The 24,898-nt window shown below is 38.6% G+C and overlaps 1 protein-coding gene across 1 annotated transcript in view; it reads right to left on the bottom strand.

Annotated features, from left to right (window-relative positions):
• Positions 1 to 3,235: 3,235 nt before the first annotated feature.
• LOC125236252 overlaps positions 3,236 to 24,898 on the bottom strand; it is a 164,842-nt gene continuing 143,179 nt past the window's right edge. The window contains exons 7-8 of the mRNA XM_048142944.1: positions 21,132 to 21,310; positions 3,236 to 3,453 (exon numbers count right to left, since the gene is read on the bottom strand). Of these exons, the coding sequence (XP_047998901.1) occupies positions 3,353 to 3,453; positions 21,132 to 21,310 (280 nt within the window). The 3' untranslated portion in view covers positions 3,236 to 3,352. The remainder of the gene's footprint in view (positions 3,454 to 21,131; positions 21,311 to 24,898) is intronic.

The raw sequence follows: 24,898 nt of genomic DNA, 5'->3' as shown, positions 1-24,898 counted from the left end.
CACAATGTGGCCTGCTGTAAGACTAGTACAATGTAGTATTTACAATGTTAACAATGACAATACTTAGGAATATCATATACATTTATACACGAATTATATTATTTACAACATTTTTATAGTGATTTTACACTGTTTACAGTGAGGCAAAGTAGTCAACGTCATGGATCAACAACTTCGTAAAGAACAGCTTCGTAGACCTATGGCTCAGTTTATTGGTTGACATAAACGCGAGGGGAGCCTACCGTCTAGTGAAAGTGAAACTCATACGCTTTTTGGAAATCGGGGTGGTATACTGGCTAGTGAAAATGAAACTCATAGGTGTTTCGGAAAACTCCCGCAAGCGAGCCATAACGACTAGTGAAAACAGTTCCACGAAAGCGGGCCTCCGGCATTCGCTCTGAAAATCTACCGTGCCCCGCACTCAGACAACGAAACCGAGTTGACTGACCAACAAACGTCAGTCAATGTGTATTTATTGCAGCATAAAATTAGCTTTTAAAAACGTGTACCTAGTTTCCAGAAGTACAAGTACTTGTTCTTAGAATCTCTACCATGAGCTAATGTCGTTTTGAAATATTAAATCGGATAGCGAACGTCATGGAAAATGTATGTAAATTTTGGTTCTACCTTAGGAAGTAACCGTTCCGGGGCGTTCACTTTGTCATACAATTGATACAATAAATGTAATTTTCCACGACGTGTATGCTATCGAGTAAAATATTCTATAAAACCCTGGTAGAGGCTTACCCCCTTATTCATAAATGTTCACTAAAGTTATCAAGCCAATAAAGTTCGTTTGTCCCTTTCTATCACACTAAAACGTCGGAAAGGGACAAACGAACTTGATCAGCTTGATAACTTTAGTGAACGTTTTTGAATAAGGGGGTTATTATATAAAAGGAACGTTCATCATAGGTATATCGTTTTATGAACGGAATTGATCCTTCTTACTAATGAGAAATTCGGTTACGACCGCGGTGCACAATAACAATGACTTTTGTTCATAGCTCAGGGTCTCAGGCGAAAAACCATTTCAGATAGATATTAACGTGAAAGTCAGGTATAAACAAATTAATACTGGGGGATAGCTTACATATATCTAAGTTAATCTAAAGCTAGGTCAATACCTAGCCCCAAAAAATAGCTTTTACTATGAGTCCTTGGAGACATGATAACTTTATGGATAAATACATATGATAATGTATTTATAAATATAATCAGAGTACATGCGAATATGTACGTATTTGTAAACAAAAAAAAAACAATCGTGAGTAGAAAAATCCTTGTTTCGATTGAAATTGCGAAATAGGAAACATTCTGATTTCCTTATTTTTTATTAGGGTCACTGTATTATGTATCTAATTATAGCTATACGTTTTATTAAAACATAATAATAATGAAGTATTCCTAATTCACAAATTACAAAATAAACCACATTCCTTTATCGAATCCGACGTTGATGTTTGTTAAAGCAAAAATGTTACGTAACACTGACATAGGTATTTTATCCATACCGTACAGAAACCGCTATTTTGACTTTTGTCAAATTTAGAACATTCTGTAAAGACTTGCTTAATCTTAGAAAGGCGGACTGGTTAGACAAAATAAAGTTTTCATGTTGAAATTCTATTAAGACTAAAGGAAATGATCGCCTCGAAACCGATATTGCATACAAAATGTAGTCCATATTTTCCACTCTGGACCATTATTGAAAATGTTTTTACACGCATTGATGCATTTGAATCATAGTTTATTTTGACTAAGCCCGGCCGATAGAATTTTTAAAGCAAAAACATAAATTACACAAATTTTAAAACACTCATTTCTCATACTCGTAATAATAATAAATCGAAATAGTTTTTTAATGGCCGGGCATAGCTATGATTAATTGATTAATATACGGCAAAAGGTATTCCATAACATCAATGAAATGAAAAAAGGAGAACCACATTTACGTGGGTTGGACGTTCTGGTTTTTTAAAAGAAATGGAAAGCTTATTTTATTTCGACATATTTACCTACATTAAAAACTTCCCTGTCTTTACAAATATTATGTATATTTTAACATTCATATTCAATAACCATTATTTTAATGATGACATTTTTACATGGACACAGTAAATAAAACACTTACACCTATTATTCTATTTTAATCAATGCAATATGAAAACGTTTTTGCGTGAATTTTGATTTCACATTAAATATAACTAAAAACGGCTATACATGTCATAGTCTATCTACAAGCAATGGATAATAGCTCATAATTAAGTTTGCATGACCTGAAACAAAAACTTTTGCTATTTATACACTAACATTTCTTATTTATCACTGATCTAGTTAAATTATAATATAATAGTTATTTCAAAATCAAGTACTACCAAGGTTAACAGTAGGTAATCTATTGTGTATTTTATTTCCAATTATTTTTTACATATTACATTTCACCAATAGAAAGAGTGAAAAGAACTTTCCAAGAACCCGCCGCGTGAATAATTTTACGAAATAAAAATACATTTAAAAAACAGTTTGATGACATGATTGCCGCGAGATTATTGTGCCGTGAGATAGACTACCCGTCGTTATATTAATACATACAATTAGTAAAAGACATGTGATCAATGTCGCGGCGAGATACTGTCGCGCCAATCTTGTGCTAACTCTACAGTAGCAGCCAGTAAAAACAATCTGCATGCAATCAATCGATCTGTATCTCTTTGTCGCACTAATGAACGCTAACTCGATTCACGCAAAAACGAACTGTCCTACAAAGGTTTAAGAGGATACGGTAGCGAAAATGCTAAAATGGAAAGGAGCTCCCCTTTCAACTTGGGAATTTTAGTTAAATATACAAGTGTTATTAACTAGATTTATCGAAAAAAAAAATTGTCCATTAATAACAACTCAGTCAAAAGATATTTCAAAAAAATCTTTAAAATCGAGGTTCCGCTCCCGACTCTTTCCTCCTTCAAAACTTAATCAATCGGAACGAAATTTGAGAATCTGAATAACAATGAGACAATCTATGTCGGACCGTTTAGATTTTTTGGTTAATTGTTACCAATCTTGAGTATCACACCTTTTTTTGCGCCACAATGAAAAAGGCCGTTTTTGGAATTTTTTGATTGGCTCTAATAGAATCTTTAAAAAGCAAAATATCAAAAAAATCAAAACGGTCCGACACAGATAAAAATAATACCAATCTGTGTTGAAAATATCATTGCTCTATCTTCAAAAACCAGGGAGGAAATAGTCGAGAGCGTTTGTATGGAGAATTGACCCCTATTACCGTATCGTCTTAAGAAAAGATATTTAGTTTAGTTCCGTTCTGCTAAGGCAGTTGAGCTTACGATTGTCACCGGAGGGAGAGGTTTAATAACGTTAGGACTGGTACTAGGGAGTGACCCAGGATGTAGTAGCTCGGTGATGACGACTGCATGGCCGCTGGGTTTTCACCTGAAACAAAAGTGTAATGTTATACTAATTGACTACCAAAGTAGTGAGATGGAAACCACTCACATAATTACACATATAAAAAAAAAGTTGGGTGTAATCCGTAAGTGCACCCAGTGTATTAGTGGCCGGCACTGTAGTTTTATTTTTTACTATTTGTAAAAGTAGTTTTTATTTAGCTTCATTATCAATCAAGTTTTATATTTTTTGTTTATTCACAAGTTGTGCTTAATTATGCAGATATTTGTATAGATTGTGTGGGACCTTCCTTTAGCATCAGTAAAACACTGATGCTAAAGGAAGTTACTACACGTTCACTCCCGCCCTCTTCCCACGTGTAATGATGTGACATCCTAAGCAGTCTGCGCTTGAGACGGGTATCTATTTATTATATAACAGAACAATAATCATTATCATCCTCCTTGCGTTATCCCGGTATTTGCCACGGCTCATGAGAGCCTGGGGTCCGCTTTGACAAATAATCCCAAGATTTGGCGTAGGCACTAGTTTTTACGAAAGCGACTCGAATCTCTTTATCGAAAGCCGTCAGATGGCGACCTTCCAACCCGAAGGCCTTATTGGAATTAGTCCGGTTTCCTTACGATGTTTTTCTTCACCGAAAATCGACTGGCAAATATCAAATGACATTTCGCACATAAGTTCAGAAAAACTCATTGGTACGAGCCGGGTTCGAACCAGCGACCTCCGGATCGAAAGTCGCACGTTCTTACCGCTAGGCCGCCAGCGCTTCTTCAATAGAACAATAATACAGTGTTTTTATTGAATTCCGTTAACTTTAAGCGAAGGTTCTTTAGATCAAATACAATTAATTTCTCTAAGAAAATAGCGTCTTAACTCTAACGGTTATCGAGTTATTAAAAAAATAATAGTTATTTGTTATACAAGGGGGCAAAGTTGTATTTTAACGCCGAATGTGGAATTAAAAAACGAGCAAGTGAAAGGATTCCTCAGTTGAACCACGAGCGAAGCGAGTGGTTCGAGAATAGAATCCTGAACTTGCGAGTTTTTTAACACACGAGAAAAAAAATACATTTTCACCCGAGTGTAACACAAAACTTTTCCCCTCACTATAGCGAGGAAACTATACAACGCAAAAAATGCGTTTATCACTGCTTCCAGTAGTTCCACAGGTGGTAAATCATCTTTATTACTAGATTCACCTCCTTTTATAAATTTTAAAGCAGTTAATTTGACTTTATTCAAGGTCAAATTACTTTAATTCATAATAATTCATAATTCTTTATTCGCATTTAAAAAGTGTTAACATGATAGGTCTTACATAAATTGTGTGTACCAACTTTTTAGCTGTGTTTTGGCAGCATGCAAATTATACAATAACTAAAACTACATTAAAAATTAACTTAATTACTTAACTTATTATTAAACTAAGGTATACAGTATGTACAATATTTACAGCATATCTTACTCTGTTGATTCTTCCCCATTACTATCCACAAATTCTTTAATCGAGTAGAACAGTTTTGCCATTAGCCATTTGAATAGTGCATTTTTAAATTTATTGCATGGTAGGTCTGTTATATCCTGTGGTAACTTATTATAAATCGTGACACACATAGAATAACAGTTACTTTTAAAAGCGGCAGTTCTTTGTTGTTTAGGTACAACAAGTCTGTTGGTATTCCTAGTATTTCTAGGGAACACTTCCTTGGCAGTCTTAAACAAGTTTACATTTAATTTCACAAATTTACATACTTCAAAAATATAGAGACAAGGTAGAGGAAGACCTTTTTATTTACCCACTAGTAAATAAAATGCGTTTTTACCCGCTGGTATTAAAGGACAAAACACGTGTTTCCGAGCTAGTGAGGGGAAAAGATAATTATTGAACATGTGTGTGACAGCCTTTACCAATTCCTTGTGTTATTTGTTTTGACATGTGCCGTCAATCACTTGACACTAACTTGAATGTTATTCTTAAGGGTCTTTCACACTAATAAATTCATTTATTATATAGGTATGAAAATGATGAAAAAACTTAACTATATACTATACAGGGTGGTTCTTGATAATGAACCTAGCTACGTGTCGAATTCAACGGAAAACAAAAAAAACACGGTGTATAACACAATATTATAACAATCCGTAACGCTACTGAATATCAAAGTTTATTTGCACAAATGTCTTATTTAGCGAAATTATATATTCATTTGCATTTATTATTCAATATTTTATTCTATTCATCAACTTATCAAAGTAAGCAGCAAAGCATCGTCAAGATAATATTAAATGCAGTAAGTAAAAGTTATTCAGAAGAATAAAAAAATACAATACTAAAGAAAGTTTATTTTAGCAAGATTCAAATAGCGTTTTAAGCAAATTGACCGATTTCAAAAGAACAACAGCCTTTGTTGGCTACTACAGAAAACATTTCACGAAATAAAAACCTTGAATGTATTTCTACTTAATAAACTTGTAGTTTGAGCTTGGTTGTAAAGAGCAACCCGTTAAAAGGTTAATATTAAAATATTAATTTTATAATGAATATAGCGGTCCGATTTGGGTTTATTTCTACATAGGAGATAGAGTTGGTTGGGTTGGTCCTTTGTCACATTGACGTTCTTATTATAAGTACATTTAAATTCAGATTATGTACCCAGCCAGCGTATTATGCTTCCTATTCTATCACTTATCCACGTGGATGACATTTGTCACTCTCACACTGACATACTTGCCAAAGTTATTACTTTTTTGGACTTCAGCAATTCCCGTCAACTTTGTACAATGCCACGTCAGCAAATTTTAATTGATCCTATTTTGTTACCAACATTTAGTAATATAATTCGACTTTCGTATGATATATCAAAAAAGGAGTGTACAAGTTTCTAATGGGTCGGCAACGCGCACGTGACACCCCTTGAGTTGCGGGCGTCCATAGGTTACGGTGACCGCTTTCCATCAGGCGGGCCGTATACCTGTTTGCCACCGACGTGGTATTAAAAAAAAAAAAAAAAATATACAGGATAATTGTTATAATTAAGAAAATATAGATACTAGAGAACCTTAATGACGAAATAAAACTTAATAAAATCTCAATTAATCAACAAAATCTTGGTAACAAAATAGGAATTAATAAAAACAAATTTAACTTTTCCCTTAATTTTTGTACAAAGTTGACGGGAATTGCTGACTTGATAAATATTCGTATTTAAGATTGTCTTCGGTTACCGCGATAAATAGTTACTCATGAAATAAAAGTATGGAAACGGATTTTATCGCGTATAATGAATTTCCAATTCATCCCGACGTTTCGAACACTTTACAGTATTCGTGGTCAACGGGTGATTTAAGATTATTATCATTGACTAAGTAAACTAAGTATCAAGCCCGTGTTAAGCGTATCCGTTTCATTTGTTTTCACAAGAATATTATGTTCTTGTTTAAAATTTTCTTACACAACTGACCTAACCCTATGATTCCATACCCCACCCCAAAAAGTTTACTTTTTTATTGCATTAAGGGTGCTTTCGAGAAAAACGTCAAAATAATGTAAAATTGATAGTTTTAGTCGGTGAAATACTACACTTACCGTTATCTATTAGATATATTTAATTCAAGTTTCAATTAGAGCATCTTGTTATCTTGATACTTATTAGACTGGATTTTAGAAAACCACTAATTAAATTAATAATGAATTTCTCTCTGATGCACGTTTAGGAAAACCCGCGTATAGTGCTGGCTTAGTTGATCTTATTTGTAAAATTTGGAATACTGAAACTGGTAAATTTATAATAAGTACGTATATCATGTACTACAAACTTCTCAGACTACATTTTTATTATAAGGTTTTTAAAAAGAGTAAACAAGGCTAAGACGAATTCAATTTTTTTCAGAAATTACCTAAAATTATGTGACAATTTCTTTAAAAATCTACATCACATTGGAGTTATTTTCGTACAAAATTAATCTACAACGTTTACTAAAATTGCTCTTATGCCTTAGTGATTATAAATTTCTATTATAGATTTTTAGCATTTTTTTGAAAACGAGCCTTCCCCGTCACAATTATTGCCACTTTTGGACATTTTCTCATATTTTGTTAGACCAAGTAGAAAAAGTCCTATAATATGTTATACATAATATATGTTAACTACTCGGAAAGCTCTTTAACATGATACCACACACGGTATGATTAAGCGCTCGGTTGCGATTTCACTATTTTTCACATGAAAGCCCTCTTAACAATTCGAATTTTCCGAGAAAAGCTTCTGTGTGAGAAAAAATATTTATGTTCCGGCAGGCTACTATTGATTTTCCATTATCAGTCCCTTTGTCTAATTATGAGGTTAAATTTAAAAACGCGATTCGAATACCCTAAATGGATTTATTTTCCCAAAAAAATTAGTTACTGCCTACAATCCGTAAAAAAGGTTTACTTACATCACACACACTTTTACTTATCATCATAACTTTTATTTACAGTAAATAACTATTAAATGAATATAATTATTGTTTCAAAATAATATATTTACAGACATTTTGCCACAGTAATTAATTGCTGTTTCTTTGTGTACTTAACAGCAAGACTGTAACGTTTTAAATTATTAATGTAATGAGATACGTTCGTACGTTCGAGAGACGTTCGTAAATGAGCCTATAACGAAATTATTTTTATTTCAGTCAGCGACATTCGATTTTTCTGCACCACCCACGTAGCTATATTATGTAGAATAGAGGTGTAAGTTAACACGGATTGCTACTACTCTATAACATCATTTTTCTTAACAAAACGCATTATTGTTGCTTGTACTTATAAATCAGTTGCGACGCTCGTAATGTCTAATGTCAAGTTGTAGGTATGTATGTTACAGGGAATCCAGCAACGTTTCTTTGGCGTATCCTAGCGACGCCAAACGCCGCAGAGATGAAATCTATGTCTATCGCTCCGTATGCGCTGCGTATTGGCGCGACAGAGCCAGACTGCGTTTCTGCGGCGTTTGGCCAGTTGCGTAAAGTTTACTAACGCAGCGTTAACGAAATTGACATCGTTTGCTGAGTGTAATCTATAATTAAAATATTTGCCACTATACAAGTACCCATAATATAAACATTCTTGAGCTTACGTGGAACTCAGACAATCTGTGTAATAATAACCTATACGATTTATTAACTTAATATAAATCGCAGAGTGGTATAGTCAGGAATAGCCACAAAGTACAATAAAATTCTGTGCTAAATTCCAACCCCCTTATTCATAAACGTACTCTAAAGTTATCCTTTTCTATCACACTAATACGTCGGAAAGGGACAAACGAACGTTATCGGCTTGATAACTTTAGAGTACGTTTATGAATAAGGGGGCAAGCCTATAACGCCAGTTTTTCGCTTATCTAACGAACACTGAACCGTGCGGGTTGCTGAAATTGCACATTAATATCGTGTGCGCTTTTTACCAGGGACCGGCCCGCTATCCCTTATACGGGGTTTTGTATGGGTATTTCGTTAGGCTTAACTTACCCTACCCTTTTGACGCGATACCCTTTCATTTTGCTTTTAAAGCCCTAACGAAAGCGCTTACCTAAAATAGCCCAATACCCTTTCAAAACCCTTATCATCGGCTCAGCCTAACGCCATAAGGGTGAGCCTTATATTGGGTTTTATTTGCTTTCCCTTATAGATCATATCGTGCGAGTTTAAATCCTGTACCTCGCTCATAAAGCACACATTACTCCGAACGAAATAACATACGATCGTTACCTATGGCGGCACTGTGTGTGATATTTTCGCGTTTCTGTTTAATGGAAACGGCTGTAGATAAAATAAGGTTCAATTTTCAATACCAAATACTTATAGTTATGATAGGCTCCTGCTTTGCTCGGGTATAACACAGGCAAACGCTGCTTTTTAGGGTTCCGTAGTCAACTAGGAACCCTTATAGTTTCGCCATGTCTGTCTGTCCGTCCGTCCGTCCGCGGATAATCTCAGTAACCGTTAGCACTAGAAAGCTGAAATTTGGTCCCAATATGTATATCAAATCAATCACGCCAACAAAGTTCAAACATAAAAAATGGCAAAAATGTTTTATTAGGGTACCCCCCCATGTAAAGTGGGGGCTGATTTTTTTTTTCATTCCAACCACAACGTATTTAAAAATGAATAAGGGTTTACTAAGATTGTTTTTTGATAATATTGATATTTTCGGAAATAATCGCTCCTAAAGGAAAAAAAAGTGCGTCCCCCCCTCTAACTTTTGAACCATAAGTTTAAAAAATATGAAAAAAATCACAAAACTAGAACTTTATAACGACTTTCTAGGAAAATTGTTTTGAACTTGATAGGTTCAGTAGTTTTTGAGAAAAATATGAAAAACTTCGGAAATATGAAAACACTGACCGTGGCCCGACACGCTCTTGGCCGGTTTTTTTTATCGGACTTGTCTTGATGAGTACCCGAAGTCTAGCTGATGCTGAACCCTGGCTGCACCTAGGAGAACTCGGGTTTAGTGTAACACAGGCAAACGCTGTTTTCGTCATCGGACTTGTCTTGATGAGTACTCGAGTGAGCAGTACCCGAAGTGCAGTTGATGCTGAACCCTGGCTGCACCTAGGGGAACTCGGGTTTAGTGTTACACAGGCAAACGCTGTTTTCGTCATCGGACTTGTCTTGATGAGTACTCGAGTGAGCAGTACCCGAAGTCCAGCTGATGCTGAACCCTGGCTGCACCTAGGGGAACTCGGGTTTAGTGTTACACAGGCAAACGCTGTTTTCGTCATCGGACTTGTCTTGATGAGTACTCGAGTGAGCAGTACCCGAAATCCAGCTGATGCTAAACCCTGGCTGCAGCTAGGGGAACTCGGGTTTAGTGTAACCCAGGCAAACGCTGTTTTCGTCATCGGACTTGTCTTGATGAGTACTCGAGTGAGCAGTACCCAAAGTCCAGCTGATGCTGAACTCTGGCTGCACCTATGGGAACTCGGGTTTAGTGTAACACAGGCAAACGCTGTTTTCGTCATCGGACTTGTCTTGATGAGTACTCGAGTGAGCAGTACCCAAAGTCCAGCTGATGCAGAACCCTGGCTGCACCTATGGGAACTCGGGTTTAGTGTAACACAGGCAAAAGCTGTTTGCGTCATCGGACTTGTCTTGATGAGTACTCGAGTGAGCAGTACCCGAAGTGCAGTTGATGCTGAACCCTGGCTGCACCTAGGGGAACTCGGGTTTAGTGTTACACAGGCAAACGCTGTTTTCGTCATCGGACTTGTCTTGATGAGTACTCGAGTGAGCAGTACCCGAAATCCAGCTGATGCTAAACCCTGGCTGCAGCTAGGGGAACTCGGGTTTAGTGTAACCCAGGCAAACGCTGTTTTCGTCATCGGACTTGTCATGATGAGTACTCGAGTGAGCAGTACCCGAAGTGCAGTTGATGCTGAACCCTGGCTGCACCTAGGGGAACTCTGGTTTAGTGTTACACAGGCAAACGCTGTTTTCGTCATCGGACTTGTCTTGATGAGTACTCGAGTGAGCAGTACCCGAAGTCCAGCTGATGCTGAACCCTGGCTGTACCTAGGGGAACTCGGGTGTAGTGTAACCCAGGCAAACGCTGTTTTCGTCATCGGACTTGTCTTGATGAGTACTCGAGCGAGCAGTACCCGAAGTCCAGCTGATGCTAAACCCTGGCTGCATCTAGGAGAACTCGGGTTTAGTGTAACACAGGTAAACGCTGTTTTCGTCATCGGACTTGTCTTGATGAGTACTCGAGTGAGCAGTACCCAAAGTCGAGCTGATGCAGAACCCTGGCTGCACCTATGGGAACTCGGGTTTAGTGTAACACAGGCAAACGCTGTTTTCGTCATCGGACTTGTCTTGATGAGTCCTCAAGTGAGCAGTACCCGAAGTGCAGTTGATGCTGAACCCTGGCTGCACCTAGGGGAACTCGGGTTTAGTGTAACCCAGGCAAACGCTGTTTTCGTCATCGGACTTGTCTTGATGAGTACTCGAGTGAGCAGTACCCAAAGTCCAGCTGATGCTGAACTCTGGCTGCACCTATGGGAACTCGGGTTTAGTGTAACACAACACAGGCAAACGCTGTTTTCATCATAGGACTTGTCTTGATGAGTATTTGGGTGAGCTGTACCCAAGATAGAGCTGATGCTGAAACCTAGCTGAACCTAGGGGAACTCGGGTTTGGTGTAACATAGGCAAACGCTGTTTGCGTCATCGGACATGTCTTGACGAGGACTTGGGTGCGCAGTAGCCAAGACAGCGCTGTAGCTGAGCCCTGGCGGTATCTAGGGCAACTCTGGTTTCGGTACATTATAATATAGAAATATTTCATGCAATCTCAAGTTAGGCATAAAAACATAATATTAACTGAACAAAAATCTTACCAGAAGTGAATATTAACATCAAGTAGTTAGAACACATTTATTAATTTGCCATACATGAAACACTTTATTTGTGTCTAAAAAAATACGTATGTATATCCATTTGAATATCAAAATTAAGTACAGTCGATTTCACTAATACAGTAGAACCCGCTTAAAACGATTCTGAAGGGACCCAGCCAAAAAAGCGTATTATACGGGAAATCGTATTAAACGTGAAAAAATTGTGTTTTATCGTAAACTTTTAATATGGTTACTTTTTCTTGGAACGATAATGCTTTTTTTCTTATTTTTGACATCACTGAACCAAAGATGGGACAAAGAATTCATAAACTCAACACCGACACTCAACACCGCAGCAGTGATAATGAGCGAAGTGTATGTAGGTAGGTACGAACTATCGCACTAACCGCTGAGTTAGGACGACAAATAAGAAATTTATCTTTACGGGTGGCGGCGTCGCCAGAATCGCGTAATTAGTACAGTACAATTAGTTCCAATTTTTGTCACCTGCATAAATATAGTTGTAAAGTAATGCAAGGTGGGTGGTTTTAGATGGTGTATTAAGCGGGGACGCGAGTCGTATTAACCGTGAAAAAATGTCTGAAAACAGGTCTCAAATTTTAGGGACCGGCGTAAAATGGCGTAATATGCGGGAAATCGTATTAAACGTGATCGTTTTAACCGGGTTCTACTGTAGTAACACAGGGAATAAAGAGAATACTGGAGTTCCAAGCGTCCATAGACTGCGGTAACTACTTACTATCAGACGCGCTGTATGCTTGATTTCCACCAGAAAAGTATTTCTATTTCAAACGATCTTCATAGAATTCACAACAATCAACAGAAATAGTTTGACAGATTCTATGGTACTACTCAACTCAACCAAGTACCAGTCATAAAGACGAGTCTCAGATATTTCACGATGACAAAAACAGCGTTTACCTATGTTGCACGAAACCCGAGTTCCTCTAGGAATAGCCCGAGTTCAGCATCAGCTCTACCTTGGTTACTGCTCACTCAAGTACTCATCAATACAAGTCCGATGACAAAACAGCGTTTGCATATGTTGCACGAAACCCAAGTTCCCTTAGGAATAGCCAGGGTTCAGCATCAGCTCTCTACCTTGGTTACTGCTCACTCAAGTACTCATCAATACAAATCCGATGACGAAAACAGCGTTTGCCTATGTTGCACGAAACCCGAGTTCCCCTAGGAATAGCCAGGGTTCAGAATCAGCTCTGCCCTGGTTACTGCTCACTCAAGTACTCACCAAAACAAGTCCGATGACGAAAACAGCGCTTGCCTATGTTACACCAAACCCGCGTTCCCCTGGGAAAAGCCAGGGTTCAGCATCAGCTCTACCTTGGTTACTGCTCACTCAAGTACTCATCAAGACAAGTCCGATGACGAAAACAGCGTTTGCCTATGTTGCACGAAACCCGAGTTCCCTTAGGAATAGCCAGGGTTCAGCATCAGCCCTACCTTGGTTACTGCTTACTCAAGTACTCATCAATACAAGTCCGATGACGAAAACAGCGTTTGCCTATGTTGCACGAAACCCGAGTTCCCTTAGGAATAGCCAGGGTTCAGCATCAGCTCTACCTTGGTTACTGCTCACACAAGTACTCATCAAGACAAGTCCGATGACGAAAACAGCGCTTGCCTATGTTACTCCAAACCCGCGTTCCCCTGGGAAAAGCCAGGGTTCAGCATCAGCTCTACCTTGGTTACTGCTCACTCAAGTACTCATCAAGACAAGTCCGATGACGAAAACAGCGTTTGCCTATGTTGCACGAAACCCGAGTTCCCTTAGGAATAGCCAGGGTTCAGCATCAGCTCTACCTTGGTTACTGCTCACTCAAGTACTCATCAATACAAATCCGATGACGAAAACAGCGTTTGCCTATGTTGCACGAAACCCGAGTTCCCCTAGGAATAGCCAGGGTTCAGCATCAGCTCTGCCCTGGTTACTCCTCACTCAAGTACTCACCAAAACAAGTCCGATGATGAAAACAGCGCTTGCCTATGTTACTCCAAACCCGCGTTCCCCTAGGAATAGCCAGGGTTCAGGATCAGCTCTACCTTGGTTAGTGCTCACACAAGTACTCATCAAGATAAGTCCGGTGACGAAAACAGCGCTTGCCTATGTTACTCCAAACCCGCGTTCCCCTGGGAAAAGCCAGGGTTCAGCATCAGCTCTACCTTGGTTACTGCTCACTCAAGTACTCATCAATACAAGTCCGATGACGAAAACAGCGTTTGCCTATGTTGCACGAAACCCGAGTTCCCTTAGGAATAGCCAGGGTTCATCAGCATCAGCTCTACCTTGGTTACTGCCCACACAAGTACTCATCAAGACAAGTCCGATGACGAAAACAGCGCTTGCCTATGTTACTCCAAACCCGCGTTCCCCTGGGAAAAGCCAGGGTTCAGCATCAGCTCTACCTTGGTTACTGCTCACTCAAGTAATCATCAATACAAGTCCGATGACGAAAACAGCGTTTGCCTATGTTGCACGAAACCCGAGTTCCCCTAGAAATAGCCAGGGTTCAGCATCAGCTCTACCTTGGTTACTGCTCACTCAAGTACTCATCAAAACAAGTCCGATGACGAAAACAGCGCTTGCCTATGTTAAACCAAACCCGCGTTCCCCTGGGAAAAGCCAGGGTTCAGCATCAGCTCTATCTTAGAAACTGCTCACCCAATTAACTCATCAAGGCGAGTTGGATGACGAAAACGGCTTATTTTTATGTTGGCAATTAACGTTTTCAATGTGTAATGATAATGGTTAATTGTATTGATTTTCGGCCAACACTGTATATTTACATGCATACATACATATTTACATATATTCATACATACATACCTACATACATTCATACATACCTACATACATTCATACGTACGAACATACATACTGATCTATGGGCGACGATGATCATTTACCATCAGGCGATCCATCAGTCCCTTGTCTCCCAGTTCATTAAAAATAATTTCTAGCCGTGTTCTACTTCTATCCAACGAAAACATGTTTGTTGCAAAATTAAAAATGGGGCGCATAGTGCGGAGTGGCAACAGCGCATTTTCCTTCCTGTTCTTACACTAGCTTAGATTCATAATCCTGTCTCTTTCACGCAAGGCTCGACTACGCTTCAACAAAAGGGAAAGCCTTATAAATAGCGCTTAAAATAAGGGTAACCCTTATTAAAGGCTTGCAAGCCGTATCGGATAGCGGTAAGCCAATGCACAGGGCTAGCTTTATTGTTTTGCTAAGTTTTTTGTAAGGGCTAGTCAAATGAATGGGCTTGCAGTTCGAAAGGGAGAGTCTCTCGATTGGGTCGTCCTTACGTTAGGGATTCCCAATGAAAGGCTTGTAGCGCGGAAAGGGTTGTCCGGTCCCTGCTTTTTACATGATGTTTTACAGTTCAGTTTTTCGTACAAACGAACGTAATTTAACTGCGCTGGAAAGAAATAGATTTCTTTTACAAAGATCCACACTTTAATAACCGGGCTCGTAGGAGTGCTTTTCTACTGGTTTTACAAATGGGGACAGTAAAGAAAATAAATGACGCTAAGAAGGTTTACGCGGAACGTGCAGTTGTGCTTGTAGGTGTTACGTAGTGCTCAACGTAGCACCTTCAGTTTTAAATTTCAGTTTAGTTAAGAGCTCAGGAAGTGGTTATGATATTTTTTGCCTATGACTGGGGCTCTAATAGCGAAACAGAGGAAGAAAACTAAGATAAAAGGCGAAGCTTCGTCTAAAACGTTACTTTTCCGCTTACTGTCAGGACGACAGTTGGTTTGTACATTCATACTACAACAACTCTTTATATACAACGACAAATAACCTATCACGGCGGAAAGCGAAACTATTCAGGGTACCTAGCCAACATTACAATCGCTTACGCTTCCTAGCGTGCGGTAGCTTAGCTCTGTCTATTGCTCTCCGTTCCGTATTGGTGCAACAGAGCTAGTAAGTTGCGTTTCGATAACCACGTAGAGTTCTCACTTATCGAGGCCGGCTGATATAAAAAAATCAAGTAGTTAGTATGAGATATTTTATCTATTTATTCCTACCCAAAATGCGACAAGAAAATAACTACGAGTATATGGATATTGAAGAGGATGGATTCTCTTCAAATACCGATAACTTAATTAACAGGAACATGAATCTCAAACATAACGAATCGACCTAATGAGACCCAATTTACTGATTTACTTAAGGAAACGAGAACACGAAACTTCAATTACGTTCTATAGGTGCTTAGACATCTAATAATCTTCTCAGCTCGTTACATAATAATCATTTTAAGGCGTTTAGAACTGAGGAGAGTTTTTAAAAGTTCTTGGAAAGTTAGACAGATTACTCACAGTTCAGATTTTAGGAAAAGTTTCTTAATTTCACTCATTTGTGCAAGCGAGATTTTTTTACGAAAGTCTTTTCAGTACAGTCAGCCAAGAAAGTGGTTTACCACTTTTCGACTCTATTTTAAACACATAAGGTCGAAAAGTGGTAAACCACTTTTTTGGCTGACTGTACAAAGGTGGTTTGTGTCCATAGTGCGCAAAGAAGTACTCTTTGTGCCTCTATCAGAACTTCAAAGGGACATATGCACTGTAAAACGTCGTACGATACAAGTGCGAAAAGGGAATTGGTAACTCGTGGCGATTTAAGTTATTGTCACCCGTTTAAAATTTCCTTGTTTTTAATGTACTATTATAATATCGTTATATCGTACCTACATCGTACCGTTTGTAAATATACTGATACATTATTTGCTTTACTGACTCCCTCAAAGAGAATGTAACATGCTTAGAGACTTAAAATATTCTAAAAACAATTTCCTTGACATCAGATTATCCTTCTCAGCGAGGCTTTCATCTTTTCTTTGCATTATTTAAAGATTCATTAATTTAAAAGTACAATATGGATTTGTACTTAAATAGTCAAGTTCAATTTCGGTTCCAGTCTTAACTGGAACTGAGAAAATTTTGTTAATACAGGCACGAGTTTAACTATGTACCTATGTTTTAGAATTATTTACAATAGATAGCTTATTTTCTATACATTTAGCCAAATGTTATAATACCTAATATTCTACACGCGTCAAGCACCCAACTAAGACGTTCTTTGTCGAAAAGACTATGGGCTTAAAGATATACTGTTAATACCGTAACAGGGTACTAGCCAAAATCGTAATCACTGACGCTTCGTAGCTTCTTTGTAGCACTCTTCCGTATCCGCGACAGAGCCAGTTACGCATCTACCGCCACGTAGAATTACAGATGTAGTACGAAAAGGGCCTCCTTCGTATTTTTAACCCCCGACGCAATAACGATGGGGTGTTATAAGTTTGACGTGTCTGTCTGACAACCGATCTAGATTGAGTTTTTTTTTTGTCTGAAAGCTGAGTTAGTCGGGAGTGTTCTTAGACATGTCTCATGAAAATCGGTCTACTATGTCGCGGTCGGGGGTTTTTTTCAAATTTGAATTTTGTGGTTAGGTTATACTGGAAACGTTCGTATTTGTCACGCTATGTCACGCTATTTCAGTCAATGTCAGTACATCTTGTACTGAGACTGACTGAAATAGCATGACATGTTCGTACGTTTCCGTAACAATACGAAGGCAAATCTTTTCGCACTATATCTGTACCGATTGTTTGGCTAGGCCGTCTATTGCTACCGCCTACTCGCTGCTATTGCCCGGGGTAATCCAGGAAATTGTAAAGCCGAATTCGAAGCTTTATTTAGCTCTGTTACATGTATATGTTATGGACCAAGTGATTAATAAGGGCATTATGTATAATGCCCGGGCATTATGAATAATGCCTAGCTGTATTGGGCAAAGTGATTAATCATTGTCTAGACGCCATTTTTTATCACATTGCCCGGTCATTATGATAATGCTACGTGATCGTTGGGCAAATTGATAATAAGTTTAACAAGTTTGCGTGAACGCTATTTTTTATCATATTGCCCGGTCATTATGATACTGCTACGTAATCGTTGGGCAATTTGATAATAAGTTTAACAGGTTTTTCTGAACGCCATTTTTTATCACATTGCCCGGGCATTATGATACTGCTACGTGATTGTTGGGCAATTTGATAATAAGTTTAACAAGTTTGCATGAACGCCATTTTTATCACATTGCCCGGGCAAGGGCAAGGTGAAAATGTGTGTTGATACGGAAGCGGAAGATACAAGACTGCGGATAGGCTACACATACTGAAGATGTCTAAGTAATAATAATTATGCAAACCATTATGAGATTAGTGATTGAAACAGCGGTTGAAGAAATCATGGTTGAAAAATCTGATGTCAGTAACTTAGTACTAAAAGTATACCTTCCTATGTCTCTCCCATCACGGAACAATGGTGTTCCGGAACTTTGGGATGGGTAACATAGGTATTTTTTACGCGATTCATACTCAGAATCGAGAGCTCTTTCGATCCTGATAGGAGAAAAAAAATGTCCCAAGATTTCCATACATTTTTTCGAACCTTCCATTCCGTTACCGCCATACAAAATGTATGAAAAAATGGTAACGGAATGGGAAAAAACCTTGGGACACTTTTTTTCTCCTATTAGGATTGAAAGAGCTCGCGATTCTGAGTGGAAAACACATAAAAATTTCCAAATCCAAAAAAAAAGTGGGGTGGACAACTTTGAAAAAAAATGGCCCATTTGACAATTAATGGAATCCACAGATCAATACAACAAGATGGCCCTTACAGGGCGACTCGCGGTCACCAAGCATACGACAAATCAGGTTTATAAAAGTTTGAACGCGTGCGACACCGATCAGTAGCGCCCAAGTATACGACCCGCTAACAGTGTCCGTGTCCGCTCGGGAGAAAATCTTAAATAATCAATTTTGGTTGCAAACAATGGTCTCTTACAGCATAAAGTGGTGTGGCAAGTCTTCTAACACTTCTACATGTAAAAAAGATGGAACAACATTCCACAGTTAAGTCAAATTAATTATTTTGTTGAATATTGTTTATTGTCCGCGGAGTTTATTTATACTGGTCAATATGGTTGTGCTGAGCGGCGCCGAGGCGCGTCCATCCCTCTTTACCGAGTTAACAATGTGATATGCTATCCCTTTCACGTAAACGACTAGGCATGGGGCCATGTTAGTTTATGTCTGTTGCGGGAACTTCGTACTGCCGTTCGTACCATGTGCTACCATTTTATGAAATATAAAAGAAAGCAGATTTGTAATAGTGAATAATTATCTAGAATCTGTAGAGTCTGTAGTGGTATTTAGTTCATTGATTAGTTTAGAATATTTAGTTGGTTATTTAACTTAGTAAACGTAAGTAAAAATGCACAGTTTAGTTATTAGTTACTAGAATGATTTTTATTGAGATGCTATCACAATTATCATCCTCCTTGCGTTATCCCGGCATCGGCATTCGCCACGGCTCATGGGAGCCTGGGGTCCGCTTTGGAAACTACTACCAAGATTTGGCGTAGGCACTAGTTTTATGAAAGCGACTGCCATCTGACCTTCCAACCCGAAGGGTAACTAGGCCTTATTATAATTTAATTATAATATTATAATTTGTTGCAAAACAAATTCACCACAGTACTGGTACCGGTACCATTGTCTATAATAGACATGTCCCATTCCCATCCCTACTGCTAATCATAAAGGCGCGCCATTATTTGAAACGACCAATGGCAGCACCGTGCGCGCCCGCCTCACCCCGCAAGGATTGGTGATTTGCGTCTCGAACAATATCGCTTGCATTTGGCTTCTGGTGGGGTGTTCTGTGATGGAATCTAAAATGAACTGGGCTATTGGATGAAAGTGATGGATTAAATAGTAATAAAACGGTACCCAATTTTATTTCCGGCAGACGTTGACTCGTCCCCACAAGATGGGCCCCCACAAAAAGCGACATCCAAGATGGCTCAAAGGCAACACCGGTGAGAGGACTCAAGGGTGTCGAGAGGTGTACACCGCTTTCTGCCCAGTCACTGTGGCTGTCAAGCCACTGTACCAACTCGCGTCTTATGCAAATTTTCACTTCCATCCCTGTAGCATGTAGCCCTAAAGACTCCACTCTGGACGGCCAGCCAACGACCTTCCTATGATTATTTAGATAGGTACATTAAGTAATCTAAAAATAAATGCATTATTCTTTCTCGATATTTATTTTCCTCGTACCTCAATACCAATCGGACTGAATTGAAACGGTAACAGATGTCCAAACGAGCTCGACGGAAATGCTTGGATGAATATGGAAAATTATTTTTTACACTTTTTTTAGGATTTCATTGACGATAGCAATATTTAACACGGGCGGTATTTTGCTTTAAGTTCAAAAATGACATTTATTCGCTAGGTTCACGACTAGTGCTGCCCTAATTTTGTGGGTTTTGGTCCATTTATATATTTGATTAGCCCGTTTTACTGTCCCATTGCTGGGCAAGGGCCTCTCCCCTTGATTACTTATGCATTTTGTTATGACATTATGTGTAAGAGCATTTATGATAACCAGAGCGTTACTCTTATTCCTTGATGCACATTAATGTAAGTAGGTAGTAAAATTTTAGTAAACATTTGCCCATGGACACCCGAAACATTGGGGGTAATCGGGGCAACGCACCCCTTGCCGGCCTTTAAGATGGGTGAATGCTCTTTTCTTGAAGGTCGTATTGAAGACGCTGATTAACAAATTCATACAATGAATCATTTGCCGTGACATTTACGTTATCGAGAAACGTAATATAAGAGCGTGCGAAGACAGAGAGCGGTCTTCTGCGTTCAGCGTTCAGAGTTCATGCGTTCTTTCAAATGTACCGACTCTGTAGCAACGACGCACACAGCACATCGTCTGACCGCGGCGGTCAAAGCGGAACGCCGCGTTCTAGAGTTCTTTTCCCGCCGAGACAGAGAACGCCGGAACGCAGCGATGTCTGAGGTTACGTGACATGGTGGGCACGCAGGAGTAGTAATTGCCCGCGTGCTGCGCATACGCCGCTGCGCTGGTGTGAGCAGGGTACGTAGCCGAATGGCACAAACGCTCACGAAACGAAACGCTCGTAGATATCTATCTCTATCGCTCTTGCGTATTGGCGCGACAGAGCCAGACTACCTTTCGCGGCGTTTCGTTTTCGTTTCGCGTCGCAGAAATGCCATTCGGCTACGGCACCAGGTGTCCAAGATAATCTCACGGAAAATGTTTGTACCTACTTTTAGTTTAGGACGTAAGCTTTTGGTGAACCCTCAGGATGCACTTTCTACTTATAATGAATTGCATTTTTCTTGATTTAAGAATCTCAATGTTCTCACTCACCATTAAATATGTGGACGTATATACTAGCAGGAACGGCGTTGTTTGGCACGCAGGTGTAATTGCCCGCATGCTGCGCAGACGCCGCTGGTATGAGCAGGTCTGAGACGCGCTGTGCGGCGTCAGTCGTCACGTTGATGCCGCGTTCGGCGTCGTAGTTTATCATACGGCTGTTATGATACCTGACAACAATGGATGATTTTGAAAATATAATTATTTAAAAGTTATGTTAAATTATGGTAGAACTAGGACGTTTTGAAATAATTCTACTCGTCAAAGCTTTTACTAATTTTAACGAGAATAAAGATTTATTAACATTATATCCAACTGCTATTTTATGACTTTGTTCAAACGTACAATTTCTCGAAGCTACAAGTTATAATTTAAAAGTGGTATTTTAGTCAATGTCTAATATGACTTCCGCTTGTAACTTGTAACTTTCAGTTTTGAGAAATGGGCCCCAACGAAACAAAATACAATTATTCATCCTCAGTTGTTCTCGTACATCTCTCCCTGGGGCTAAGGCCTTAGTCCTTAGGGACGTTTGACAAAAACATTTAAATATTGAGATATTTTCGAATACAAAACACAACTTATCATTATCATATTAATTAATTATTTTGTTAAGGGTACAATTCCGCTATATAATTGTTTTGTGATATCTCGGTCGATATGGACTCGATTGAAGCCTTTGTTATCGATTTTATTAACGGATATAGTTATATTTCAATCAACTTAAAAGAAAACCTTCCTCAAGAATCATTCTATTCATATGTGTTAACCCAAAGACATATGTAACTCCGTAATAGACGGATAAAGTCTAAGATGAAAACGTACCTCACGAACCATAAAGAAAAAGGTACGGTGGCCTAGATGGCGGTACACCTTTGAGGGACACTCGGCTAGATGGCGCTAATATTAATATTTGACATTTTACCATATATTAAGATAAGAATATGGGCCAAATTGTCAAAACTGAGGTTCAAAAGTTTTAAGCCTGTGTCGAGAGATGGCAGTCTATGCACTGTGATTACACATTTTACTTTGACAGTAAATCTCTATAATACTCAATCCTCTTTGGTTAACCGGATGAAAATTCGTTCAGCAGGTTTTGAGTTTATCGGAATTCGAGATAGACGGCTTATCATAAAATTAATGACTAAATGCATAGTAGAGTTCGTATTCAATTAGTGTGTCTTCTAATTAGTACATTTAGTTAATAGGCAGAATTTATTAGTAGCGCGAACTGCCTATTCATCATTGGTATATTATCAAATTTAATAGTTCAGTAACTATCTATAAATTCAAATTGCCTTGTACCTAATTTAACATGAAGTCTTAGATTACAGCCCAAATGCTCCCCTTTGTAGTCCTTTGAGACTGCTGCTTTCAAACTATCTAATTGTAAATATTCCTACGCAGTAAACCAGACGTTACTGCATTAGATGCGTAGGTATAGGCAGGTTTTTAGATGAATACACCGAAATAGACTTTCCTTTAGACTTTCTTCTTCTTCCATGACCAAGTATCATACCTATAAAGATAACAGGATTACCCTTGTAAAATAAGTAATACATAAGATTACCTAACTGGAAAATTATATTATAACAAAATCAATCGAATGGTATGCTTGCGAAGTAGGTATTTACAGTCCAATGAAACTTCAATTCATTTTTGTTCTTTTTCTAAAATATTGGTAGTTTTTAACATGCCTACAGGGTTCATAAAAGTTAAATTCGACGAACGCAAACATACGTCTTCATTTCCAGTTTATGTGTAATGTGCATTAAAAAATGGCTCACACACACAAACAGAGATACAGACGGACAGACAGACAGACAGACACGTCAAGCTTATAACACCCCGTCGTTTTTTCGTCGGGGGGGTTAAAAATTCAAAGCGGCTAAAAAATTAATGGTATACAAATTTGTAAAAAATAAAAGACATTGAAATCAATTGATATTCATTAGAATAGCTACGGCTAAATTAAAAAAAACACAGGTCCATTCAACAAGGTCCCGAAGATGTTGTTTGCGTTACCCTGTTGGGCTAGCGAGCTAACTGCCAGCTCCCATTACTACATTGGCATTTTATTTCCAGACAGGAAGTGCCAGTAAAAGTTGATCGAATAACGTGGCTTGATTTTGGCTATTTGCATTAGAACAGTGAATAAGTAAAATTTTAACATGAGCCAAAGGTCGACGGTTGCCAAGTCTGTTGTAATGATGCCAAGATTTTGTTAGGATTATACTCGCTAAAACTATTTACCTATTTGGTTTTAAGCTATTACATAACCACTAGCATTCGCCCGCAGCTTCGCTCGCATTAAATTCGAAAATTGCGGAATGCTCCTTACAAACTTCCACCCCCCATTTTAGGGAAGTGGGGGTTACAAAGAAACAAAAAGTAGCCTATGTCACTCTCCATTCCTTCATCTATCTCCACTTAAAAAAATGCCGTGAAAGACGGACAAACAGACACACACACTCCCATTTATAATATTATATAGATTGTGCTGACAGCCATCAAATAAAAAGAAAAGAGTTTATAATAGAGAAACAAAATAACATTTTCCGTCCGAGAAATATTCGAAGAAAGAGAAAATATCAAGTAAATTTGATGGAATTTAGCACCTGTACGACGACAGGGGAATTTCTGAAAACGGTTTACGTGATTTTACCATGTCACTCAAGCATTGATGAAATTATATCGGAAAACATTACTGTTTCCAATTGACTTTTGACCGTGTGGTAGCGGGTTTAGAATGTACCAACCCCTTTCCTCTCGTGGGTGTTGTTGAAGTCGACTGTGGGATATGGGTTTCATTGTGGTGTGGGCGACGGGCAGGCAACCTGTCACTGTATGACAATTTTTGTTTTATTATAACCCCTTAATTTGTCAAGAGTGCCACTGAAATGTACAGTTTCATATGCTCTGCCTACCTCGTTTGGGAATACATTCGTGATTTGTATGTTGCTATCCTTAATTTAGTAAAATAAAACGCTAACAAATAGGTATGTGGAAGTAAAATACATCTGATACTGCAGCCAGAAAACAAAAACTCTTCGTAAGCGTCACAAATTGTTTCAGAATATCGGAGTGTAGCGGATATTTTTGTCGTTCTTGACACTACAAAACTGATAGTAATAATAATAACCTAACCACAAAATTAAAATTTTGAAAAAACCCCCGACTGCGACATAGTAGACCGATTTTCATGAAACATGGCTAAGAACACTCCCGACTAACTCAGCTTTCAGACAAAAGAAACTAGATCTAAATCGGTTCATCCGTTCGGGAGCTACGATGCCACAGACAGACACACACACAACCAGACAGACAAACAGACAGACAGACAGACGGACAGACAGACGGACAGACGGACAGACAGACAGACAGACACGTCAAACTTATAACACCCCTTCGTTTTTGCGTCGGGTGTTAAAAATAGCACACAACACAAGCCGGGGACGGAAAGGATACCCCTTATCTTTTTAACCCCCGACGCAAAAACGAAGGGGTGTTATAAGTTTGACGTGTCTGTCTGTGTGTATGTCTGTCTGTCTGTTTGTCTGTCTGTCTGTGTGTGTGTCTGTCTGTGGCATCGTAGCTCTCGAACGGATGAACCGATTTTGATTTAGTTTTTTTTGTCTGAAAGCTGAGTTAGTCGGGAGTGTTCTTATTTACGCACATTTAAATAGCGAACGATTCATTCATATTTTCATCCATGTAATTTTAACCCTTTTACACATATTTAAAGTCACACGATT

The sequence above is a fragment of the Leguminivora glycinivorella genome, chromosome 2 (genome assembly GCF_023078275.1).
Source record: "Leguminivora glycinivorella isolate SPB_JAAS2020 chromosome 2, LegGlyc_1.1, whole genome shotgun sequence".
Classification (NCBI taxonomy): domain Eukaryota; kingdom Metazoa; phylum Arthropoda; class Insecta; order Lepidoptera; family Tortricidae; genus Leguminivora; species Leguminivora glycinivorella.
This window is presented reverse-complemented; position numbering and strand designations above follow the sequence as displayed.